Raw genomic sequence first — 22637 nt, 5'->3', positions numbered from 1 at the left:
AAGTTAACATAAGACTCACCAAATTCAATTGTCAAAACATAAAATTTTAAAATTTGGCCAATATCAAAAATAATCTCTCCATTAATATCCCAAACACAAAGTGACTTGGCTGTTTAAATAAGAAATGGTAGTCTTTAAATATGGTCGATCAAATGATAACAGAATTTCACTTTCGTATATGATCTGTATTAAGAACAATTTATACTGGAATGCTAAATAGACTCCATAATATAAAAGTGAATAAAGACTGAAACAAACTTAAAAGTACCCATATAATTGGGAATATCTAAAACATAAATATCCAAATACTTGAAATTAAACAAAGATGCATAAGTATTATTAAAACTGAGATTCTGATCAAAAATTTGTTACTGCTACATCCTAAGCAACACGCGCCTTCTTGACCACCTTAGAGGATGAGACATCCGGATTCTTACGCGCAGTACCGTATAGACCCATCTGATCCATTACCAGTGGCCCTTCCAGATGCAAACCCAACAGGAGCTGGCTTGCCATTAGGCATGTTGTCATCATCATCCTCGTTACCTCCCTGATCCATTGAGATTGTTATACATATACGTATTCGTAAACAGCGATAAGACAATGAGATAAGGCTTTTTAGCAAAAAAAAAAAAGACAATGAGATAACATATTACACATTATACTTACATTGTCACCCACGTCATCGTCTCGCACACGACCAAGCTCATCAACAATGCTGAATATCAATCTAAAGAAGTATACAAAACGTTAGTGGAATGCCGTCAATAAACTAACACTATTAATACTATTACACATTATACTTACATTGTTGTTTCTTTCTGAAACGTTGCTTCATATATCATGTTATGGTAAACGTCTTATGATTGCCGGGTAAGTTATAAGCAGTGACCCTCACCTGGAAAGTGTATTGACTTTCTTTCCATATCTGAAATGAACGAAGGTATCCTAGTCTCCTAGAGTCTTCAGAGTTCACTCCATCTTCAGCCTAATTGACAGGAAACCAAATACAAATTAAGCTTTTATTTAATAGGCGATAAAAACGCAAGTAGACAGAGGTGTATTTTACCAGCATCTGAACAGCCTCACTTGCTCTGAGATTATGTAGTTTCTTCATCACACCATCAAACCAAACAAATGTTCCTGCAGCAGTATCATCAGCAATAGCCATCTCAACACGATAGCTGAAAGGAGATGGTAATGAGGAAGCCAAATTATTAAAATACACTTGTATACGTCTAGATGTATACATACATAGATATATAGTAGGGACGTAACTCACCGAAGTTTGAAATATACGTCATAGATATATATATATATATATATATGGGTCACCTGAAACATAGTTTAAAATAGATCAGTGTTGATTAACAGAGGAAAATTAACTGGAAATAAATATCAATGCTAATTAACAGGAAATCAAAATCAATGATAACAATCAGGATGAGTTTTACCGGAAAATAAGTATAGGTGCTAATAAACAGAAAAGGAACTATCAAAATCTGGAAAAAAGGAACTTACATTCACGTCAACCATTAACATATCGACCCACACCAGTTCACCACCAGGCTTAACATTTCTGGTCTCCCCAGAACCGAAACCACAGGAGCCTCGCCTCGACGACGGAGGAGCACTTGCCGGACCTCAGATCAGAGAAAAAAAACCTTGAGTTAGCCATAACACGATCTATTAGTATGAGATTTAAGAGATATGAAGATATGATGAGATGAACGAAAGGAAATCTCACACGTATTTATACCGAAACCACAACATCTCAGATCAAACAGCATTGAAGAAGACGGAGTGGGGGTGTGAATCAATGGGAGTAATCAAGTAGCCTTTACTCAGACTGTTTCAGATGGTGAGAAATCGTGAACGTCGCTGCAGCGCGTCGCACGTAGAGGATAGACAGACTTCGTTTCATCACTGCAGCGGATTAGGGTTAGAGGGTCTCCTTCACGCCGGGCCCGGATAATTTCCAATTTAAAGCCCAATTGCACAATATTTACAAACAAAACCCATGACGACAGATCTTTAAAGAAGTGATGCATGTACAACGAAGCTTTAATGAACCGCTGTGTTTTTGTTAAAATAGCCACGTGTCAGCTCGAGAGCATCTGAAATAGTGACATGGCATCATAGCTGGACACTGTGGGAGGGATTCAAAGTGTACTTTATATAATTAGATATTCATTTTATAAGAGTTACATCTGTTGAATTGGTTAGACGTAAGATTTACTTGGTAGATTTTGGGCTAAATTAATAGTATATATTTTATGGGGTTTAATAATTTTTAACAGTGTTTTTGTGATTCAGACATACGATCGAACCGGTAAATCCGGTGATCCGTATATAATCCAGTTCAGATTCAGTTAAAATATAATATTGGAAAACCAGATAAAACCCAATAAAATCAGAAAACTTGTCATTAATCCGCGATTCGATAGTTTCTGACACGATAAAAACCCATATAAATAATATTTAAAAATATAATTCAGTTTTTGATATACTTTTAATAGCACATAAATTTAAATAGACTATTTAATTTATGATTCTTTAATAGTATATTAATGATATATGTTTTGTAACTACTATTTTTAATATGTGGATATTTTTCTAATATTAATTGCAGGTTGGTTAAATGCAAACTAATATGAGTGTTTTAAGTTATTAAAATTATGGTTTACACTGACAACGACCATATACCCTTTATAATTTTAAATGTAAAAGTGCAAAGAAAAAAAAATATGAAAAGAAAAACGCAAATGGAGAAAATTAAGCAAACACAAATCTCAACGAAGCATTGAAGTTCGCAAAAGCTTTAGAAAGATATACGATGGCTTTGTATCATGTTAAAAAAATTTAAAATATTTTTATTTAAGGAAAATCTCATAAAATTTAAGAAATCTAGTTATACCACCTATTAAATTGATTAAATTATTATTAGATAAATATATGATAACATACTGTTAGTCAAAATTTAAAATAAAACTAAAATATTATTAGTCAAAGAAATGGTGCAACATTCTTGTTTAAATAATTTTTTATTAAATTAATCATAAATTAGTTATTAAAATTCTTCATAATTTCCTTAAATAAAAATTACGAAATTATCTAATGTGGCTGAAGTATATATGACAATTAATGTATGAATAATAAAAATTTCATAAAAACTAGTCTATACTCTTATCATTTTTTAGATTTTAACTTATTAAAATAAATTAAACAAACTCTTTAACTATATAATGAAAATTTTAATTTTTTCATACATATTATATTTTGTATTTTTTTTAAATGAGTATACATGACTATAGCTGTTAAATCTCACATTGGATTTTTTGTGCTCTATGGTTTATAATTTATGTTATGACAAGATACAAATTATTACAAATTTATATAAGTAAAAAGTCTCATTTAATAAATATTAATATATAAATTATATATATATATATATCATTTAAAATATATTATATACAATATAAAATACATAAATATTTTATTTTTAAAATTACTTTTTTTATAAAAGCTTTGAACAAATATTCACAACTTAATATTTAGATTTTTTTTCAAAATTATAAATTACTAAATTACTAAAACTATTAAACATTCCACAAAAAAAATTGTTATCAGTGAATTAAAAATTTTGTTATAAAAAAAAATAGAAATGATCAAAAACAATATGATTATAAAATATTATTTAACAGATATGAATATTAAAAATTTACTATATATCTATGTTAATATCATTTAAACTTAATTATATACCATATAAAATAGAAAAATTGTTTGTTTGGATTAATAAAATTTATTTATGTATTTGTATTAATTTAATTATATACGTAATAGTTACTAAAATTTTTTAATTGTTCAATATATATTTATTATTTTATGATATGTAAAAAATATATAATACCTAAATGTAATTTATATATAATTTTATCCCGCGCAGTAAGACTTATACCAATGGCCTAAATATAGGGTCTGACTGGTGACCATTCGGGAATCAAGAGGAACGAATAAAAAAGGAATGTACGGAAACAAAATATCAGGAACGAAAAGGAATGGCTGTTCCTTATCAAATTTAACAAGGAATCATTTTGTTCTTAAATTCTCTATAAAAAAGGGAATGAAAGGGAATGAGAAAGAATTATTATTCCTTGTGAATGGTGATTTTTTTTAGGAACGTTAGGGAATGCATTATTCCTCACCGTTCCCTGGTCACCATTCATACCCATAAAGTTTTATGGAATCACTAAAGTAAGTAGCATCGGTGAGAAAGATAAAAAAAGGCAATCAAAATGCACATAGAATAACATTCCCATTATTCTTTCTTGGTCCAAGATTGGGATCCGATTTGATGAGTAGCGGTTCAATTATCTTCAGACCGATAAGATATACATAAACGGATATCATAATCCTTGGATGCATGTGTTCTTGATCAGACGACCACTAAGTTGTAACTCATGTAGTCGCGTGGCAATCGCTTTATCACAAACCCAAAGCTAGAAAAGAAACCGAGAAGCCGAGGAAAGATCCTTTAGAAAAAAGGAAAGAAAGCTTCTAGAACAAAAAGTACAGTGAGACAATAAACATGTACCTTGGAGCTATAGCTTCTTCACGACAAAGCTTCTTATCAAACTTTTTTCAGTTTCCGATACAGTTTCAAACCCAAACATAATCAGTTGCAATGCAAAGCTCCACACCATGAAGACGAATCTGACCGAGGTAATATTCTTTACTTTTCTATAAAATTTATCCGTTTTAATTTTAATTTACCTTATTCAAGAATTATTTATTTATTTGTTAGGAGAAATGAGAATCAGCTGGCGAAATTGGCAATCGCGACGTTAGCGGTTAGCGTTTTGGCTTTGGGATCCGTTGGAGTTGCGTCTGCGGCTAAGAGCGGTGGAAGAATTGGCGGTCAAGCGTTTCGGTCTTCTGCTCCTAGGCCTCGACGGCTCCACCTAGAATTAACAACCGATCGAGGTAATTATATTTTTTTTTTGTTATCTGAAGCTCTCTATTTTAGACTTGTTTAACATTCTCGAAATTCAAAGTATATGATACTAGCCCATTACTAACAAACTTTAAAGCATTTGTATTCTATATATTTTTAACTAGGTGATTTTTCCGTGCTCATGCACGGATATAAATATATACAAATAAAAATATTTTCATTACTAATACTCTAATTTTAATTTATATGTTTGATTTATTTTAAATAACATTATATAATTTTAATTAGACATAAAATTTGAATATATAATATCTTTAGTCGATGATGTGATTATTATTTTGGTATATTGAATTGTATTTAATTCTCCATATTTAACCGTAGTATTTTTTGTGCTAATATAGATTATTATTTTGATTAAGTTTTATTTTTTACATTTATATTTTGGTCTTGGACTTTAAAATATATATTGTCTAAATTACTCATTTGTGGATGATATTAAACTACACATATGTTTTCAATTCGAAGCACAATTACTTTTGATTCTAGTTAAACTAAATTTGATTTTATTTATTTCATTAGTTCAGATTTTTATTTAAATATATATAAAATTTTGTAAATTCTTTCGTTTAATTTGATATTTGTAGATTTGTAAAATTTTGAAAACTCATAGTTAAAAGTTTAACAAAAATAAATTTTATAAAATTGAATAAACATCTCATTCGTATCACTTATAAAATATTTTTAGTTCATCAGTGATATTTTAGTATATGTTACTTAAATTACCTTTTGTAAAAATCTAAGAAAATGGCTGACATAAATACAATATTTTTATTAATTAATATATATTATATTGTTTAATATTATGTTTTAAAGAGAGGTTATCTTTTTTAACATCAAAACTGTTTTTTGTGAACTTTATTTTTTATGAAATCACATTATATAAATATCTTTTTATAAAAAAACTTGTCTTTCCTTTTTGTAAATAGTATTTTCGTTTTTAATAAATGAACATTTTCTTTTTTATTATATATGCTATTTAGAAAAAAATAAAAAAGGAAACTAAAATTTAAAATGTAAATTGGAATAAACTATATTCGTTTTTGTAAATATTAACTTCGTTTTTATTATATGAATATTTCCTTTTTATTATATATAATTTAACAAAATATACAAAGGAAACTAAAATTTAAATGGAATAAATTATTAAATAGCTTTAATAATGTCAATTTGAAATAATAGTTTCATTTATTAAGAGTACTTCTGTAAATAGCCGTTGTAAGAATTAACGTAAGCGCGACACGTAGGAAACTGACTTGTCAAATAATATTATAGAGATACTTTGGATACAAAACACCAAACCACGAAGGTTACACCTTGGTTATGCAGTTTTTTTTTTCAAATAACCGTTAGCTTTATGAACAATTTTTTTTGATTAATCATTAAAAAAAACGAAGAACAAAAATGATATAGATTTTAGACAAATGATTGTCTTGTGAATGCTTTTTCATATGTAAGTAAATGCAAAAGTAAATGCAAACAGCCAAACACACAAAAGTTGGCGTTTGGAGGATAAAGACTAAAATGGAGTAAAAGTGAATATGGAGTAAGGAATGCTCCAATCCAACTTCATATCTCACTCCATAATGAAATTTACTCCATAAATGGAGTAAACTATTTTTTGTTTGTTCATCACTCCATTATAGAGTGGGAAATGGAATAGGGTTGGAGCAATTTTACTCCATTTTTACTTTTACTCCATTTTGGAGGAAAAAATGGAGTTTTACATTGGAGATGCTCTTAAGCAATCCTCTTAGGTTCAGTGGCTTAAATTATTCTGTTACAAAAAAAAAAGGATAAAGATTACTTTATATCACTAACGCATTTTTCTGTTTATAGGACCAACATCTACGTTAATCCTCCGGTCGCACCACCTTTGATCGGTGGTTATGGATATGGATGCGGCGGTTGGGGATTGTCACCATTTTCCTTCTTTGCCCCTGCTGGTCCTGCGGTGGCAGTTGGTGTCGGCGGTGGGTTCGACCCCTCGTTCTCTTCATGTTTCTTGGAGCCACTTCAGCCATGACAATAAACTTTTTCCGATCAAGAAATGAAGAAAACGACGAATTGATTACTATTACGGACGAGAAAGAACAACAGTTAAGAAAAAACAGGCTTGTGTATACCATGTGCTATTATAGCATAGTCAGGCCATGATAAACCCGGATTCTTAAGGTAAGATTCTTAACTTGAGCTAAAAAGCATTTTTTAGCTTTTAACTAAGCAAAGCTAATAACTATTATTTAAATAAGAGATATAAGAACTATAAAAGCTAGCTCTTAGCCGAAAAATGTAAGAAAAAAAAATGTCATCATAAATTAAGACTCTCAATTAAGAACCCGAGTTAATCATGCTCTCAGATATAGATTTTGTGTTATATTGGAGATGTATTGTGTCTGTTATGGACCTTTGGAGTCCAACTATTATGAAATGAAATTCGTGAAATCTATCAAGCCCAGCCGAAGAATATTATATATATCATTTTATCATAATGTTTAGATGATTTAGCTATATATTTTAAGTTTGAACTAGATTTCTACCCACACAACCGACGGGTATATATTTTCACATTTTTATATATATATATATATGTATATATATATATAGATATTTGTTTTACATAATTATTATATATTTTTAATGTTACTCACATATTTAAATGTTTGTATAATTATGTCAAATATAATAATTTTATAGTCTTCATGCAATAAATTAAAATCATCACATATATATGTTGCTTATTATATATTTGTCCTACTAAATTTGCATTTGATTGCTAAACTATTTTTTGGAATGCATGAAAGAACATATATGAAAACAATTTTGTATTTAATTTATTACAATCATGATCCGTAATTCAAATCGCTAGATTTTTTTAGTAATTTTTTAATGTTTATTAATTTTATATAATAAATTACTGTATATTAAAAAGTTTAAGATAAGTTAAATTTTTATACATGTATTATATAGTTTACTAATATTAACCCGTTCTACCAACATATTATATTTTTAGCATAAATATTTTATATGTATGAAAATAAAATATGTTAACTTATCAATTTAAAATAATTTTATCATATTTTGTTCAATATAACATTTTTATTTTAAAATGATAGATATTATTATAAAATTGATAAAATAGGATATAATTTTATTTTTTAGTAACATTTCATTACTAATTACAAAATTAGTTGAAAATATTTATATTCAATTTATGACAATTAAGATCTTATTATAATCTTTTTCAAGAGATTTGTTAGAATTTTAATTTTTTTTAAAAAAAATTAAAAGATATAAAAGATATTATGATTAAAGTAGTTAAAAATATTATATGTATTAGCATTAGTGATATACATTTAATATAAAATTTAAATGATGGTCCAAATAAAAATATCACTCATCAAAAAATTATGATTTTTATTTTATTAGAAAACAAATTTGAAAAAATTAAAATAGAAATAAATATTTATTTCTAACAAAATCTTTACAAATTATTAGTAAATGTATTTTTGTAATTAATTAATTTCATTTTATTTAAATTTTCGTATATTAACCAAAACTATATTCAATTTTAATTTCTAATTATATTTTATGATAATTTAAATTAAAACTAACTAATTTTTGAAAGTAAATTTAAAAAGATTCTAAGAAGATTTTAAAAATATTTTGTTAGAACATTTTAAATATATTCATTTGTATTTCAAATAAAAAGATAAAGATATTAAAAGATATAATAATGAACTTATGTAAAATATGATATTTTCTAGGAATGGTCCAAACTTAAAAAGTCACACATGAAAAGAAGTCATGACTTCTGTTTTAATATATTAGATAAGTTATATTCGTAGTTGAAATAGGTTTAAGTTTTATGTATATACAATTATCTTGTAAGTCATTAAGACACAACACAATAAATATTAGTTTTTATTTTATTTTAAGACACACACAATAATATATTCATGCTCTCTAATTCTACATGTTCAAATTTTTCGATTGAAGAAGGCTCAAATAAATACTTTATGGTTTATTTTGTCAATGGGTTTTTGACTTTTTGGTGACAATTAAGAAAAAATAATTAGAGCTAATACAAGTATCAGTAAATCTGGTAGATAATAATAGTAACAAATAAGATACAAAAGAAGAAAACCAAGAAGAAGTCGAAGAAGGAAAAAGAAAGAGTCAGTGAATTAACAAAAATCATGAAGTCCGGTTAATACTAAGTCCCTGAAAGAGCCAATGAGGTCTCTTCTTCTCTCGGTCCAATGACGTCGTACTTGAGCTGCTCATAGGCGTGGTTGGTCCGCTACTTTCTTGGTTATTACAGTTAATATTGTTGCTCTGATTATTACAATTATCCGATGATGATCTGAATGACGTCGTCGACGAGTAGTCCATGTCCTTGTTCATAGAGGAAGAAGACATTCCAATGCTCAATGTCAATTCTAGTTCGCTTTCTTCAACATGTTCCGCCGTTGTTGTGTTCCTGGCTCTAGCTACATTTTCCAGGACTATGCCTGACCAGCTTCCGGTTCTCTCTCTTGGACCGGTTTGGTCTTGGTTGTTAGTAGTACAATACTGGCTTCTATGTTTGAGTTGCTCCATCATCTTCTTCTGTATATTATATACTCTATGCAGCTCTCGTACCTGCGAAAATCAATTTCTTATATATAAGGTTATTACCTCAAAGGTGTTTAGCTTGATGTCGACAAACCAAGTTGGTCCAATTTATGAACACAAACCAAGTTTGGTTAAAACAGTTAAATTATTGTTAATAATTACAATCTTAATTAGTTGGACCTAAAAACGAAAATAAAAGGCATATACAAATCTAAGTATGTACACGCAGATATATATATATATATCTATAAAAATCATGATATGGATATACAACTTATACAACCTAATATATAATCATAAAGTAGGCAAATAATCAAAAAGTAAAGCGTGTCTTAGTTCGTTTATACTAAAGATTATCTTTTCTGATATCCAAAATGCAACTGATTTAAATTGAAAAGGTAAAATATACTCAAAGCAAAACATATATCGTAAATCTTTAATAAATAGAAATCGAGTTTGAATCACTCCAAACTGATCCGTATATACTGATTTACTTTTTAGTTTGGTTACTGAAGAAAAAAAATGAAAGATCAAAACCAAAATTGAACACGAAACCGGATTGAATAACCAAATTAATATGTATGCAATATATGCATGTGTAAGTATAACGTACCTGTTGCTTGAAAAGATCTTCTTGGGCTTGCATTGTCCGTCTGATGGACTCAGCACTTTGCTTTTCAAGAAACCTATCCATTGACCTTTAAACAAAAACTCCGTTCTCTTCTTTGTCGTCGGTCAATTTCTCCTTTGAAGATTTTCGTTGATCATCAACACCAAATCTGACGAATCCACTACAATCGACACTCTCTAAGCCAAATGAGTTTGTCGTAATTCGCTCAACGATCTTTGTTCCCATGCCTGAAACGTAGAGTCACACATTTTAACATTTTTACCCCAAAAAAAGAACGTAGAGTCACACACTTAATAGCCATTTGATGATTATATTGATGAAACGCACACAAAAAGGAGCCCTAATTTTACTTATAGTGTATGTGTGTGTGTGGGGGTGTGTGCGCGCGCGTACATGATACATGTGATTATGATGTTGATGGAGTGATTGTCAGAAGCCACTAGTTCTTGAAGTGAAGGGTTTATAGACAAAAGAAGGTTGACTAGTGGGTCACACTTTTGAATTTGATTATATTCTCTCTCATGGTCTTTTGATCCAAAGCCAAGTATTTCTATCAACAGAATCAAAATGTCTTTCTGATCACCACCATATCAATGGATAGAGCAAGTGAGACCACAAATATTGGAGTTCTAATTAAAAACTTCAAAGTTATTAACAATCATAGAAGTAGAAGATTTACAATTCTTCAACTGAAAATGACTAAGATAGTTACTTTTTGTTTGCTTATTCCAATTGAAACTTGTTTGTTTATTACATTCTAGTTATTTCAAAAGAAAAATTAGTGATATAATTCATATTATTTCAAATATAATATAGTAGCCATTGAACAGAGTATGCAAAATACTTCGCTAGTCAGTATCTAAGTAGTGCCCCCAGGACAACACTAGACACGTACCATTTTGTTTCATGAATATTGATTTATTTACTTTGATAAGCAATGCAAAATACCTAATTTTTTTTGTATTTAGTTATATATATTATCCATGAAAAAGCATTGGTAAAAGGTATGAAAATAAGATATCTTAAATCATGTATCAAACGATTCGATTTTTTTTTATTTTAAGTAATTGATGCGAAATATTACCATAATCTTCATTTTCACTACTTAAGTTTAAAATATAATATTCCGAGTCATCGAATTGCTGCAATAAAGTGGAAATATGCGGTGAAGGGAGGGAAAAAAGACAGCATGCAAGTTGTTGATTTTTGTTTCCTTTTCTTCTGGATAAGCATCGCTTAGTTTGAGAATGATTCAAATAGATAGGAGGGAAACCATCAATAAACTCTAGTCGAGCAGTCATTTTACTATTTGGTGTATCTTGATGACCATGCTAATAAAGCACAATTTTTTTAATTAAAATAATAAATAATAATGTTATAAATCATTAAATATGAATATATTTAATAAATATATACGAATCGGTCTCATCGTTCATAATGTTCTTGCATTCATGCGGAAATGACTGTATCACCTAAGTTTCCACTTAAACTTGTTTCCTTCAATGTTCTTAAAAGTTGTCTACACAAAAATCATGTCAATAAATTATCTCTGACTCATTTACTTACATCTATCTCTATACACACGCGCACAAGGACAAAAAAAGACATGAGAAGATCTATATTTTGTGGAGAACCAAATTAGATAACCAATAAGGATAAGACAAGGACAATAATTTATTTAAAAGATAAGGTTTCTATTTAATAAGTTTTTGTGATATATATGTCTATTTTCTAAACAAAATATCTGTTTCGCTATCAAAATTTTGATGACTAACTTTACTCTTCACGTTGTATGATATGTTAAGAAAAGAATAATATAAATTTTCACGGAGGTCTTGAAGTCTAAACTAACTTAAAAAAGCCAATGTGTGATTTTATACAAACACACATATACACAATTTCTGGTATACAGATTGATCTGTTCGATTATAAGTAAACACACACACATATATACATATATAGCAACCCATTCTATAGTTGTCCATCACCTTCATCAATCCGTAAAATACCCACATAAAAGAATATGTGTATATATATATATATAGAACATATAATTTCTATAAAACTTACCTGAAAAGAAGAGTGGCCAAGCTGTGATTGTCTCCAAAGAAGGTCATTGATCATGTTCTAAGGCTCTGAGTTCATGCCAGAAAACTCACTTAGAGAAGCTTATAGAAGCCGTTTAAGACGCATATATACACTTACCTTATGCTATATGTTTCTTCAACAATTCGCTCCAAAGCATAACTTAATAAATAATCCAAAATCTAAGAGATCACTTTAGGACTTTGTCAACAATCAATATAGGAGTAAAGCAGTGAGGAAGGAGAGAGAAATATAGAGAAAGAGGGGGCGAGAGAGGAGGGGGATAATGGGAATTCACAGCTAAGGAAATGCTTATAATAATTAAAAGATTAATAAGCAAATACCCCCTATATAGTGATGAAGTTTAATAGTAGTTTTAAAGGGCTAATTTTGACAGGCTGTGATATTTGTGAAGGAGGCAAGGAAAATGCTGAGGGTTTCCATATGCTAAAAGTTTGTATGTTCATCTATTTCTCCACTCTCTAATAGACAGAGAAAACAATAACCACTTTTATATAAATATTATGAATTCACTAGTATAACTATAACCTTAATATTTTAGTCTCGAATATTCTCCAGAAGATGAGCCTTTTTAATTAATTTATATGCCACAAATATAAAGGGTTTTTAGTAATAAAACTCTTCAAGTAAAGATGAATTGTAAAAAACTACTCTATTTTGTAGTTTAAACTTTTAACTCAAAAAATGAATCAATTAATGTCCCAAGAATTTACATATGTTAGGTATTACTGATAATATGACTAGAAATTCCGGGTTGAACTCTGTGAGAACTACTCAGTTGGTCCTCCACCGGTTCGTTTCTTCGCTGATGGCGGAGCTCCGGCAATCATCTTCTCTGACTCCGGCGAAGGAAGTGATCGTTCATCTTGACGCGTGTCTTGAGTGCGCTGGGCGTTCTTATACGTGGTGGATAACGTGTTTCCTTCTCAACGGCTTGAGTTTATTGGGCTGAAGGCCCTAAACGTTTGTTTTTAAGTTCGCCCTTTCTGTTTGGACTTTTTGTTGTCTTTAATATTGGGCTTAGACCCTTAATAAATCTACCAGTGGAAAAAAAAAAAGGTATTACTGATAATATAGAATCCTAAGTCTTATGAAAGACGATTTGGTTATGAATATTATATGTGTATGCAGGGGTATGAAAATAATTGGATGTGTTGATATAATATAAAACTGAGAAGATCAAGAGGATTTGGACAAATGATGAACAAAAGAAAATGATTTTTAGCCAATATATTCCAGACAAGTCCTCACTGGACATGATCAAGATATATATATATATATATATATATATATATATATATATATATATATATATATATATGCATGTAACCATATAAAAACTAAAACAGATAAAATATTATAATAACAACCAATTGGAGACAGAGCTACTATCTTTTGTAACAAAATATGAAAATAGTGTCGTTTTGTATTATTTTGGGGAATTCAAATGATTCCCATTTCTGTATATTCTTTTACCAATATAAATGAAGACGTATATATTCTCCACCATCATCTTCCGTACTGGGTATTATGATATTATCCAACCATACCCAAAAATCTCATGATTATCTTTTTTCATCTGACACCAAGTTTAATGAGATAGATCCTCATCATCCTCTTATAGTATATCACTTGTTAGCTTTTTTATAAATGGAATAATAGTTTTTTGTTTTTCTTTGCCTTTCTCCTGTCTTGCGTTTTTCCAACTTGCCTACATATGAGATCGTAAACTTTTGTATACATTTGATGGAAATATAATTATATGGTTGATGTTTTAGGAAACTTAGATTCATATAACCATTTCGTGTAGTTACTCTAGTGACTAAATGCATTTTAAGATGACCAACTTAACATCTGAAAAACATTTCCGTTTGAAAAAACCTAACATCTGAATGAAGATCGTAAAGATAATGCATGATTTTTTAAGACTTTAACGTTTGCTGACATTATCGAAATTTGAATTGATGAGGTAACACCGAATACGTTAGATGGTGATAATTTTGCTTAAGCTTCTATAAACACATGTTAAAATAACTCTTGATTTACTGGATATGATTCGGAAAATGCAGACGGATCAATAGCTGATTAATTCATAGATTATCTAATAGTGATATAATTTTTGAGATAAATTGAATGAATATAAACTGCGTGAAATGATTCGCTTTTGTTCTAAAATCAATGGCCATTGAAAAAAAGAGGGACCATAACAAAAAAAAAAGAAATATAATTTAATTCATAAGATTCCAAATTAAACCTCTCGAAAAAAAAACTATCAGCATGAATTTAGTGACATCAAAAGTTTCATTAAAACTAAAAATATATTTCTATATTTTAATCTAGCTTGTCTTCTACTTGTTTCGCAATCTCCTCTCAAAGAAATCTCGTGCTAAGGCCAGTTTTCTAAAAAAAAAAAATATCTCGTGCTAACATGGGGTACTTCGATTACGCACCGACTTATCGTAGTTATGTTTGAATTATAATACATATTAAATATAAAAATGATAATGATTACTACTCTATTGAGTTATACTCACATGGTCACATGAATATTTGAATTAGTATACTCTATTTGAGTTATTTTAATAATGTTGTTATGTTGTATAATTATATCTATCATGTATGATGTATTCATGTTTGTGTGTAAGTAACGAGTGTAGAGTATAAATACATTTTTAACTAAAAGTATAATTAATACATTAAAAAGATCTTTTTGATTAATCCATGTAAATTAATGAACTACCAAAGATTTAGCATAATAAAATCTGTGTGTATGTAATTTGGTCTAAAAGTTCATCAATCTGTATATCAATCTCAAAAGATGGCAACGATGCTAATTAAGTTTTCTAATGATTATGATTAGTAACAATAGGATAAGTGAAATATACTAATATTTTATATTGGAGTTCATAGATGATCTAGCCAATCTTTTAAGTTTCAACTAATTGCCGGTGCATTAAGAAACACATTGCATCGTGTTTTGCTATTGCAATAATGCAATTCTTGAATATAGATCCCAAAATGATTACTATATCTCAAATATTATAAAATTCAACAATTTTTAAAACTATATTGATCTGCGGTTTTTTTTTTTTTTTTTTTTTTTTTTTTTCACTGATATTTATTGATAGTACATACATGTATAAAAAGCCCACATAAAGGACATTCAACCAGCATACAACCCTATGACATAAACCAAAAAAACGAACAAAGCCCAATAATGGCCCAAGTAAACCCACAGCACAAGAGAAAACAACACGTCCCTACCACGTGTACAAAGCACGAGGACGAAAGACCACATGTTGGAAAGTCTCCACCGTCTTCATCAAATTGCATGTCGTCGCCGGAAACACGGCAACCCACCGGAACCTAACCGGGAACAGTACCACACCCAAAGAAACCACCAGCTGTGAAGCCCACACCTTCTTTGCATCAGATCCATCGATCGAAGAACGTCAATCGTCCCTAATCGAGATCTCATCCATATCACATCCATAATCCCAGAGAAGGTCTTCACACACATCGGAACCACCTTACAACAGAGAGCTTCGATCGACCGAAGTCGAGATCTCATCCGCAACACCAAACCACCAAGAGTTAAAAACAGAGACATCCCATTGATTTGGAATCAATCGGGAAAAGCCGACTTCACCTTGAAGAAAGGTCGAAATCAGAGTCAAGAGCCGGCTGTCCTCACTAGAGTATAAAGTGATGACACCAGAGTCAAAAACCAACCAGACGATGCAAAACGATTGTCACCGATGTTGGAGAGGGAACTAAACAGACACTTAAAACGCAAAAACAAAACAAAAATCCAAAGCTATTCCGACGGTGGCACTGATGGCGCACCACCGCCGGAAAAAACACACACCGGCAAGGAAGATGAACTTTGTTTTATATTGATCTGCGGTTAATATTTAATTACAGGATGTTGTAATAAAAAATCAAACGATTCCTTCCGCGGATGCATGCGTATGTTATTAAATTAAAAAATCAGTTAAATGTGATTATTGTAGAGAAAAAGAGATGGCTGGATTAGGCGGAGCCATGTGAGACGAGAAGCAAGAAGGAAACTCATATAAAATCATATAAAAACAATTAGTTAAACTATAATTCTAAAACCAAACCAAACATGATATCAAGTACAATACTTAACAGTAATTAGGGGCACGATGATTGCTTCTATTGGCTTAAATAAAATCAGATTTGTTTAGAGTTCCAAAGTTTGAATCTGCAGGTCAACATCTAAGTTTCGAATAGTACATCACATGAATTATTGTCTGTTTATTCTGTACAGATAGACCGTTACTTACAATGTTTTTGTCTGTGAAATAGATGAAAAAATAAACTACAGAAGATACTCAAAATTATATTTGTCTGCCTCATATTGGATAATATTAGAACACACGAATAAGAACGGACATGGGTACTATACATGAATAGCAATTTGTTACATCGTAATATAAAACATTTCTCATTGTTGCTATTATAAATAGTCACGTATTTTTTGCTAAAACCTATTTAGTTTTTTTTTCTTGTTTATGTGCCCGGTTGGTTAGTTTATGAATAATTATAGGTCATAAAACGAATCCCAAAAGTATGAATAGTTAAATGGTGAAAACAAGGGGGTGATTTGGTCATTATGATCTATTGTGAATAAATGTAAAAGAAATAATAAGAAGAAGTGACGGCATGTGGAAGCAAAGAGAGAGTTAATAAATTTGGGATTAATAATAAAAAGAGTTAGCACGCGTTGTAGCCTTTCTAATAGACATTGTGGGTCCTGCTCCTACCCCACTATAGTGACTATACACACACATTCAGATTTGTCTTTTTATTTGTAGAGTTTATGTATAAACCTAAAGAAACAACCGTCAATTTAATTTTAATTACACTTGTTCTGTATATAATTTATAGTTTTCTTTCTTTATTAAACGTATTTAATTCCTCACTGAGGTAAGTAGGTACAAAGGAAAGGAAAAAAAAAAGGATTGTGTATAAAGAAAAACAATGAATAAACCGTGGTGGTATCAATATATTATAAGATCCGACCAAAGATCAGTGTAAAGAAAGAAGAAGATCGGACCGAAAGTTGTCATATTCACTCAAGTCAGAAAAAGCTAAACATTTTCAGGGAGGGATAATTAGTAAATCGATAAAATAAAATAACATTTGCCTTAAAAAAAATAAATAACATTTCAGATAATTACGATATCATTAGGGTTTTCTGAAGCTAGTTGGTGGTCCCAGAAACACACGTGTCGAAAACCTGGACGCTAAAAGTGGGCCTTCCTCATGTGGGTTATTTCTCCACTTGTAACTCAGCTCTTAGATTAGATTTTATCTGCTTTTGGTGATTTTTTTTTTTTTTTTTTTTTGCCATCTTATTTTATTAAAAAGCCAAAGCTCACATAGTACAAGGACCATTCAAAAAACAAACAACTGATACAAAACTTAAACTATAGCACAAAGTAAAAGAGATAACAGTTGGGCTTCGAAGCCCAGTAACACTAAACGTTGACCCAACAACAACACTCGACAAACATACGTCGAGATTCTTATCGAGAATATGACACGTGGTTAGCCCTCAACCAAACGAGGTACACGCATCATCCAGGCCTTCCACTTTCCTCACCCCTAGAGAGCACGCCGGAGAAACTAAACGGCGCCGGTAAACACACCGGAAACTAGAAACTGCATCACAACCCTTCAGTGCCTGGAATCCTTAAGCGGAGAGCATCATCGATCAATTCGAGATCTCATCCACAGCCTCCAAGCCACCAAATCCGAGATTAAAACCAGCCCCACGGATTAAGGAAATCAAGCAAAGACCGATTAAACCCAGAAATAAAACAACCAACACTAACAGAAAAGCTAAGTGCCGACAGACCATCACCGAAGAAGAAGGTGTGGTCTCCGGAGTCAAAGCCGGTCGCCCATCAATCGAAAGATGCGACACCGGAGCAGGGGCCGGACATGCAACACCGCCGGAGCCGTCCATGCCGGGAAGAGAACGCGAGAATCGAAGATTAAACCTCGCTATAAAACAACTTTTCCCGACCGACGGTGGTACAGAGAAACCACACCGCCGGTCGGAGATCGCGATTCCAAAAATCTTTTCTATCTGCTTTTGGTGATTATTAGTACATTACATCACATATATAGTTCAGCTGAAAACGAAACCTGAAATGACAATTTATGAAAAATTTAGATTAGTTCATAGAGTAGTTCATATTCGCAATATCATGGAGTGATCTTACAATTTTCCCCCCCAAAATTTACTAAAGTGAAATATACTCTTCTCTTTTATATTGATTCCACAATTATTTATTTTCGTTAAAAAAATAATTATCCTCAATCTGATAATTGAATTAGATTATATCTGTATAGTTTCATTTTTTGTATATATTTTTTATTTATACGGCTGCGTTGTTTCATACCTATATTCAACTAATCTCATTAATATTTAACCCGCCAAAAAACGATCTCATTAACATTAGGCAAACTGACAGATTAACTCGAGTTGGATATTATATATATATATATATATATATATATCATATGACATATAGAGTACAATATACTACGGATATGTTTTAATACTGTTTCTCCAAAATTGTATAATAGTGGTAATAACAGTGGACCAACTAAGGACAACCTCAGCTCCCACATACAATGAATCAGATTCAGAATATGACTATGTAACCAATGAAAAGCATTAACGACAAAACACTATCAATAATAATTACTATTATTTTTGTATAAAATAGTTTAATGCAAAAGCTAGGGAATCTCTTGATGTTCGAGCCAGATGTAATCTCGTGTGGATCCAAAAAAATGCCTTATTTGTTTTCTTTTTTCCTTCCCGGAGATATATTTTTGTTCTGAGTTTTCGTTTTCACAGAACAGTATCTTTGTTAAGTATCCCCACGATGATTTATCTCGTACTTATTAAGATCTCGAGTTACTTAACAGTTATTACGGCACTTCAATAATTGATGTCCACATCAAACCATTAACTTTTGTAATTAGTAGTGTTAATTTCAAAGTTAATGCTCGGTTGATGTCATTTAGACAAAGTGGATGCATTGTGAACTCAAGACAGAGACGTTAACAATATAACTAACGCACCATAATCATACTCGAAAAGTATTTGATTTAGGGACTTGTAGTACTATTCTTTCGATTTGATATTCATTTTTTATCAATATACTTTTACAAGTTCGAAATACCTTTGGACCTGACCGGACAAAGGCTAGACACAAGCACTGATTGGTCTACTACAACTATCCATATAAGCAAAACAAAAAAAAACTCTCCAATAGGCAAAAACTAATCAACAAGTATTATTTTATAGTGGACTTAGAAGAAATTTATTTATTCAATTGCGAAAACCAAAACACCATATCATCTTTACGCCTTCCTTCACTCGTTTCTTCGTAGTACTGCACAAACAAAATGTAATTTTTTTTTATCATTTAAAATAAACAGAAACCACAAAATCAAAATATTTCTCTTAACAAAATGACAGAATATCTAAATCAAAGGAAAGATACCCCGATCATGTGTACCAACATAAACGAAAAGATTTTGTAAGTCTTGTCGTTTTGGAACGCACACAAGAAAGTGTTGATGAAAGAGAGATATAAACGGGAAAAGAGTATATATTTTGAAAGCTACCTGAAATCAAATAAGAAAAAGAGAGGAGAAAGAGTGATATTTTTTTGAAGTTTGAAAGGTTCATTGGAGGACTTTCTTGGGGTCAAGCTGTCCACTGGAGTAACTTGAAGGAACCGCAGAGAGCTCGAGTCTTCCTTTCCATTCTTCACCCGGTTTTAATGTGATGGGTCTTTCCACAGCTGCAGCTTCAACACATAGCATATGCTTATAGTCTTCATCTCCCAAGTCTGATATCGTCTTTGACTTCTTATCCCATGGATTCCACACCACTGACCACATGACATGAATGATTCAGTTTTGCTTTGTAAAATAAGTAGTACGAAACTAGGATTCTGGTACAAATAAAGAGGGTTTTATGTTTTACCTGCATCAGCAAGCCCATCCTTGCGTACAACGAAGGTCCTCTTTTTCTCGTGGTCCAAAATAGCAATCTTTGTAGGAGTGCTTAGGTATATCTTGTCAATCTATTTTTCAAACAAGTAACAAGTTCCTTTTTTAAAGTGATGATACTAAGACATATATTTCAGAAAGAAGGAGAGACTGGATATGGCAAACTTACTTCGGATTCAAAAGTAATAGCATCTCCTTGCTCCGTAAAACGTTCTCTGTTCTTTAAGTTGTCTAGATAATCCAGTGTCTCCAAACCTTCAACCCGTACTTCACTGAACACAAGCAAAAACCGATGCATATACCAAAATTAATATTCCAAAGCTTCCCAGGAAGATAGATGTAGGAGTTTAATACAGTATAAACTCAATACTTCTTGAAAATGAAAGCAAAAGACAGTGGAGATCGAGGCATGTTAACACATGAATGCAATGAGAGTACCTGATGTCCGAGACAGAGAAATAGGTGTGGTAAGCAAATGTGAATGTAAACGGCTTTCCATCAGCGCTGGTGTTCCTGATACGAGATGTCAGTGTCAATTCTCCTTCAGATCCCAAGTCCACCCTCATCCTGAACTCAAAACTGAAAATGAACACACCAAGATGAGAGTTAGAAAATACGCTTCAACTCTTCTTTGTGAGAGTTGATGCAGAGAATAGATGTAGACATTTCAAGTTTAATACGTGCATACTGTTCTAAGAAAAATATAAAGAGAGAGAGAGAGAGTTCTGAAGAATCTTACTTGTGAGGCCATGTCTTCAGGTCGTCTTCAGTTGGCCTCAGGATCAGATCAACGAAAGCATTAGGAGAAGAATACGTTGGCAAAGGAGGTGGGCTAGCATCAACTTCCCAGATCCTGTTTCTAGCGAATCCATGTGATTCGAGTGTACCAAGGTTACTGAACTGCACGTACAAAAAAAAAAGAGAATTTCAGGAGCACATTCAATAGTAAAATGGAACAAACAAAGGAAGAAACATAAACACCCTACTTGTGGGAAGCATAGCGGAATCCCTCCACGGATTGGTTTTGGAGGCTTGAATATAGCCTGCACAACGCATAGCACATTGGTCTCAGATCTCTATCGCTTTACGCTCATACACTCACTAAACGAGGCCAAAAACAAAACAACGAGACTGCAAAATCAAATGTCCTCTATTCTTTCACATGCTTTATTTGGAAATTAAACTAAACATGAAAGTAAGAATTGATGTCATCAACCTCCTTGAAGCAATCATTCTAAGAAGATAAATACTCTTTTGCATCACAGGCAAACCAGAGAAGCATCTAATGGCAAATGTATAGCATTTCCAATATCAACTTCTTTAGGCATTATTCTTATTTTCTCCGCAGATTCAAGATAAAAGTGACAGTTAGTCTGTTTCTAAGGGAGTTTGAAGCTGTTTTCATGAACCATAATGTGATTTTTTAAAATCAGATGGAAGATGTGGATAATACCTTGCTGCTGAGGTAAAGCAACTCTTCACCGTTCTCATTCTTCCAAGAAGTCACATGACCACCATACAAGTATACCTCCATTTTTTTTGTCAGAAACCAAATTAACATCATTGAAGGAATCATAATAATAACACAACAAACTGATGATCAATATAATCCACTCGGAATAAATCAATTCAACAGATCCATGGATTCATAGACTAGACTACTTTGTAGAGGACTGAGTAAATCCACAGATCTAGTTCAAATCACTAGAGATGAGATTCGGAATCGCAATCGGCGATCACAAAAGATGTAAAAAAATCTCAGATCAGTTACAGAGAGAGAGAGAGAGAGAGAAAAGGAGATAGATACCTCGGCGGAGCGGAAACGAGACTGGCGGAGGACGATTTTGTCGAGGCCATTGATACCTTTGGCGAGCTCAAAAGAAGAAGGACGCTCAGTCGCCATGGGTTTTTGTACCAGAATCAAAAACAAGATCTACTCTTAAGGTTTTCTTCACTGATTTTTCCTTGACGCTAAAGAGAGTTAAAAAAAGGTATCGACAAAACTTTTTTTTGCCGTTTTTGTTCGAACCGTATCTCTCTCTTTCCTTATTATATGGTTCTGTATATTTTTATTTTAATATTTTGGTTTATAACATTAAAAAGAAGAGACAACCGGGTTTTTGATCCGGTTCAACGGTTTTCATGACCGATCACAAAGCTTTCTTCACATTCTCTCTCGAGAGAGAGAGTTAAGAGAGGTTT

The 22637-nt window shown here is 31.3% G+C and overlaps 2 protein-coding genes, 1 long non-coding RNA gene and 1 pseudogene across 6 annotated transcripts; 1 reads left to right on the top strand and 3 right to left on the bottom strand.

Annotated features, from left to right (window-relative positions):
• Positions 1 to 231: 231 nt before the first annotated feature.
• On the bottom strand, positions 232 to 3470 carry LOC106370345. The gene is made up of 6 exons (XR_007317192.1): positions 1522 to 3470; positions 1283 to 1335; positions 1070 to 1184; positions 808 to 988; positions 670 to 730; positions 232 to 550 (listed from the first exon to the last, which is right to left on the bottom strand). It is a non-coding gene; the product is annotated as an uncharacterized LOC106370345 (long non-coding RNA).
• A 773-nt stretch (positions 3471 to 4243) lies between these two features.
• Positions 4244 to 7764, top strand: LOC106369646 (annotated as a pseudogene).
• Positions 7765 to 9105: 1341 nt separating this feature from the next.
• Positions 9106 to 22498, bottom strand: LOC106371521 (putative glucose-6-phosphate 1-epimerase). Of its 4 annotated transcripts, none has more exons than XR_007317190.1 (12): positions 22243 to 22498; positions 21889 to 21963; positions 21422 to 21478; positions 21175 to 21335; positions 20874 to 21014; positions 20605 to 20707; positions 20410 to 20509; positions 20046 to 20314; positions 12468 to 19810; positions 12333 to 12420; positions 10245 to 10489; positions 9106 to 9658 (listed from the first exon to the last, which is right to left on the bottom strand). XR_007317190.1 is itself a non-coding variant. In XM_013811609.3 (8 exons), exons 1-8 carry the CDS (start codon positions 22336 to 22338, stop codon positions 20106 to 20108), a joined length of 942 nt encoding a protein of 313 aa, XP_013667063.2. In that variant the 5' UTR covers positions 22339 to 22498; the 3' UTR covers positions 19825 to 20105. The 4 variants fall into 4 exon arrangements, 1 of the variants encoding a protein (XP_013667063.2); XR_007317189.1 differs by having other exon boundaries at positions 12333 to 12397; XR_001274556.3 differs by having other exon boundaries at positions 12333 to 19810.
• Positions 9212 to 10325, bottom strand: LOC125578986. Its single transcript, XM_048742160.1, has 2 exons — positions 10245 to 10325; positions 9212 to 9658 (listed from the first exon to the last, which is right to left on the bottom strand). Exons 1-2 carry the CDS (start codon positions 10323 to 10325, stop codon positions 9212 to 9214), a joined length of 528 nt encoding a protein of 175 aa, XP_048598117.1.
• Positions 22499 to 22637: the final 139 nt, after the last annotated feature.

Source organism: Brassica napus, chromosome A10, assembly GCF_020379485.1.
Source record: "Brassica napus cultivar Da-Ae chromosome A10, Da-Ae, whole genome shotgun sequence".
Taxonomy (NCBI): Eukaryota; Viridiplantae; Streptophyta; class Magnoliopsida; order Brassicales; family Brassicaceae; genus Brassica; species Brassica napus.
This window is presented reverse-complemented; position numbering and strand designations above follow the sequence as displayed.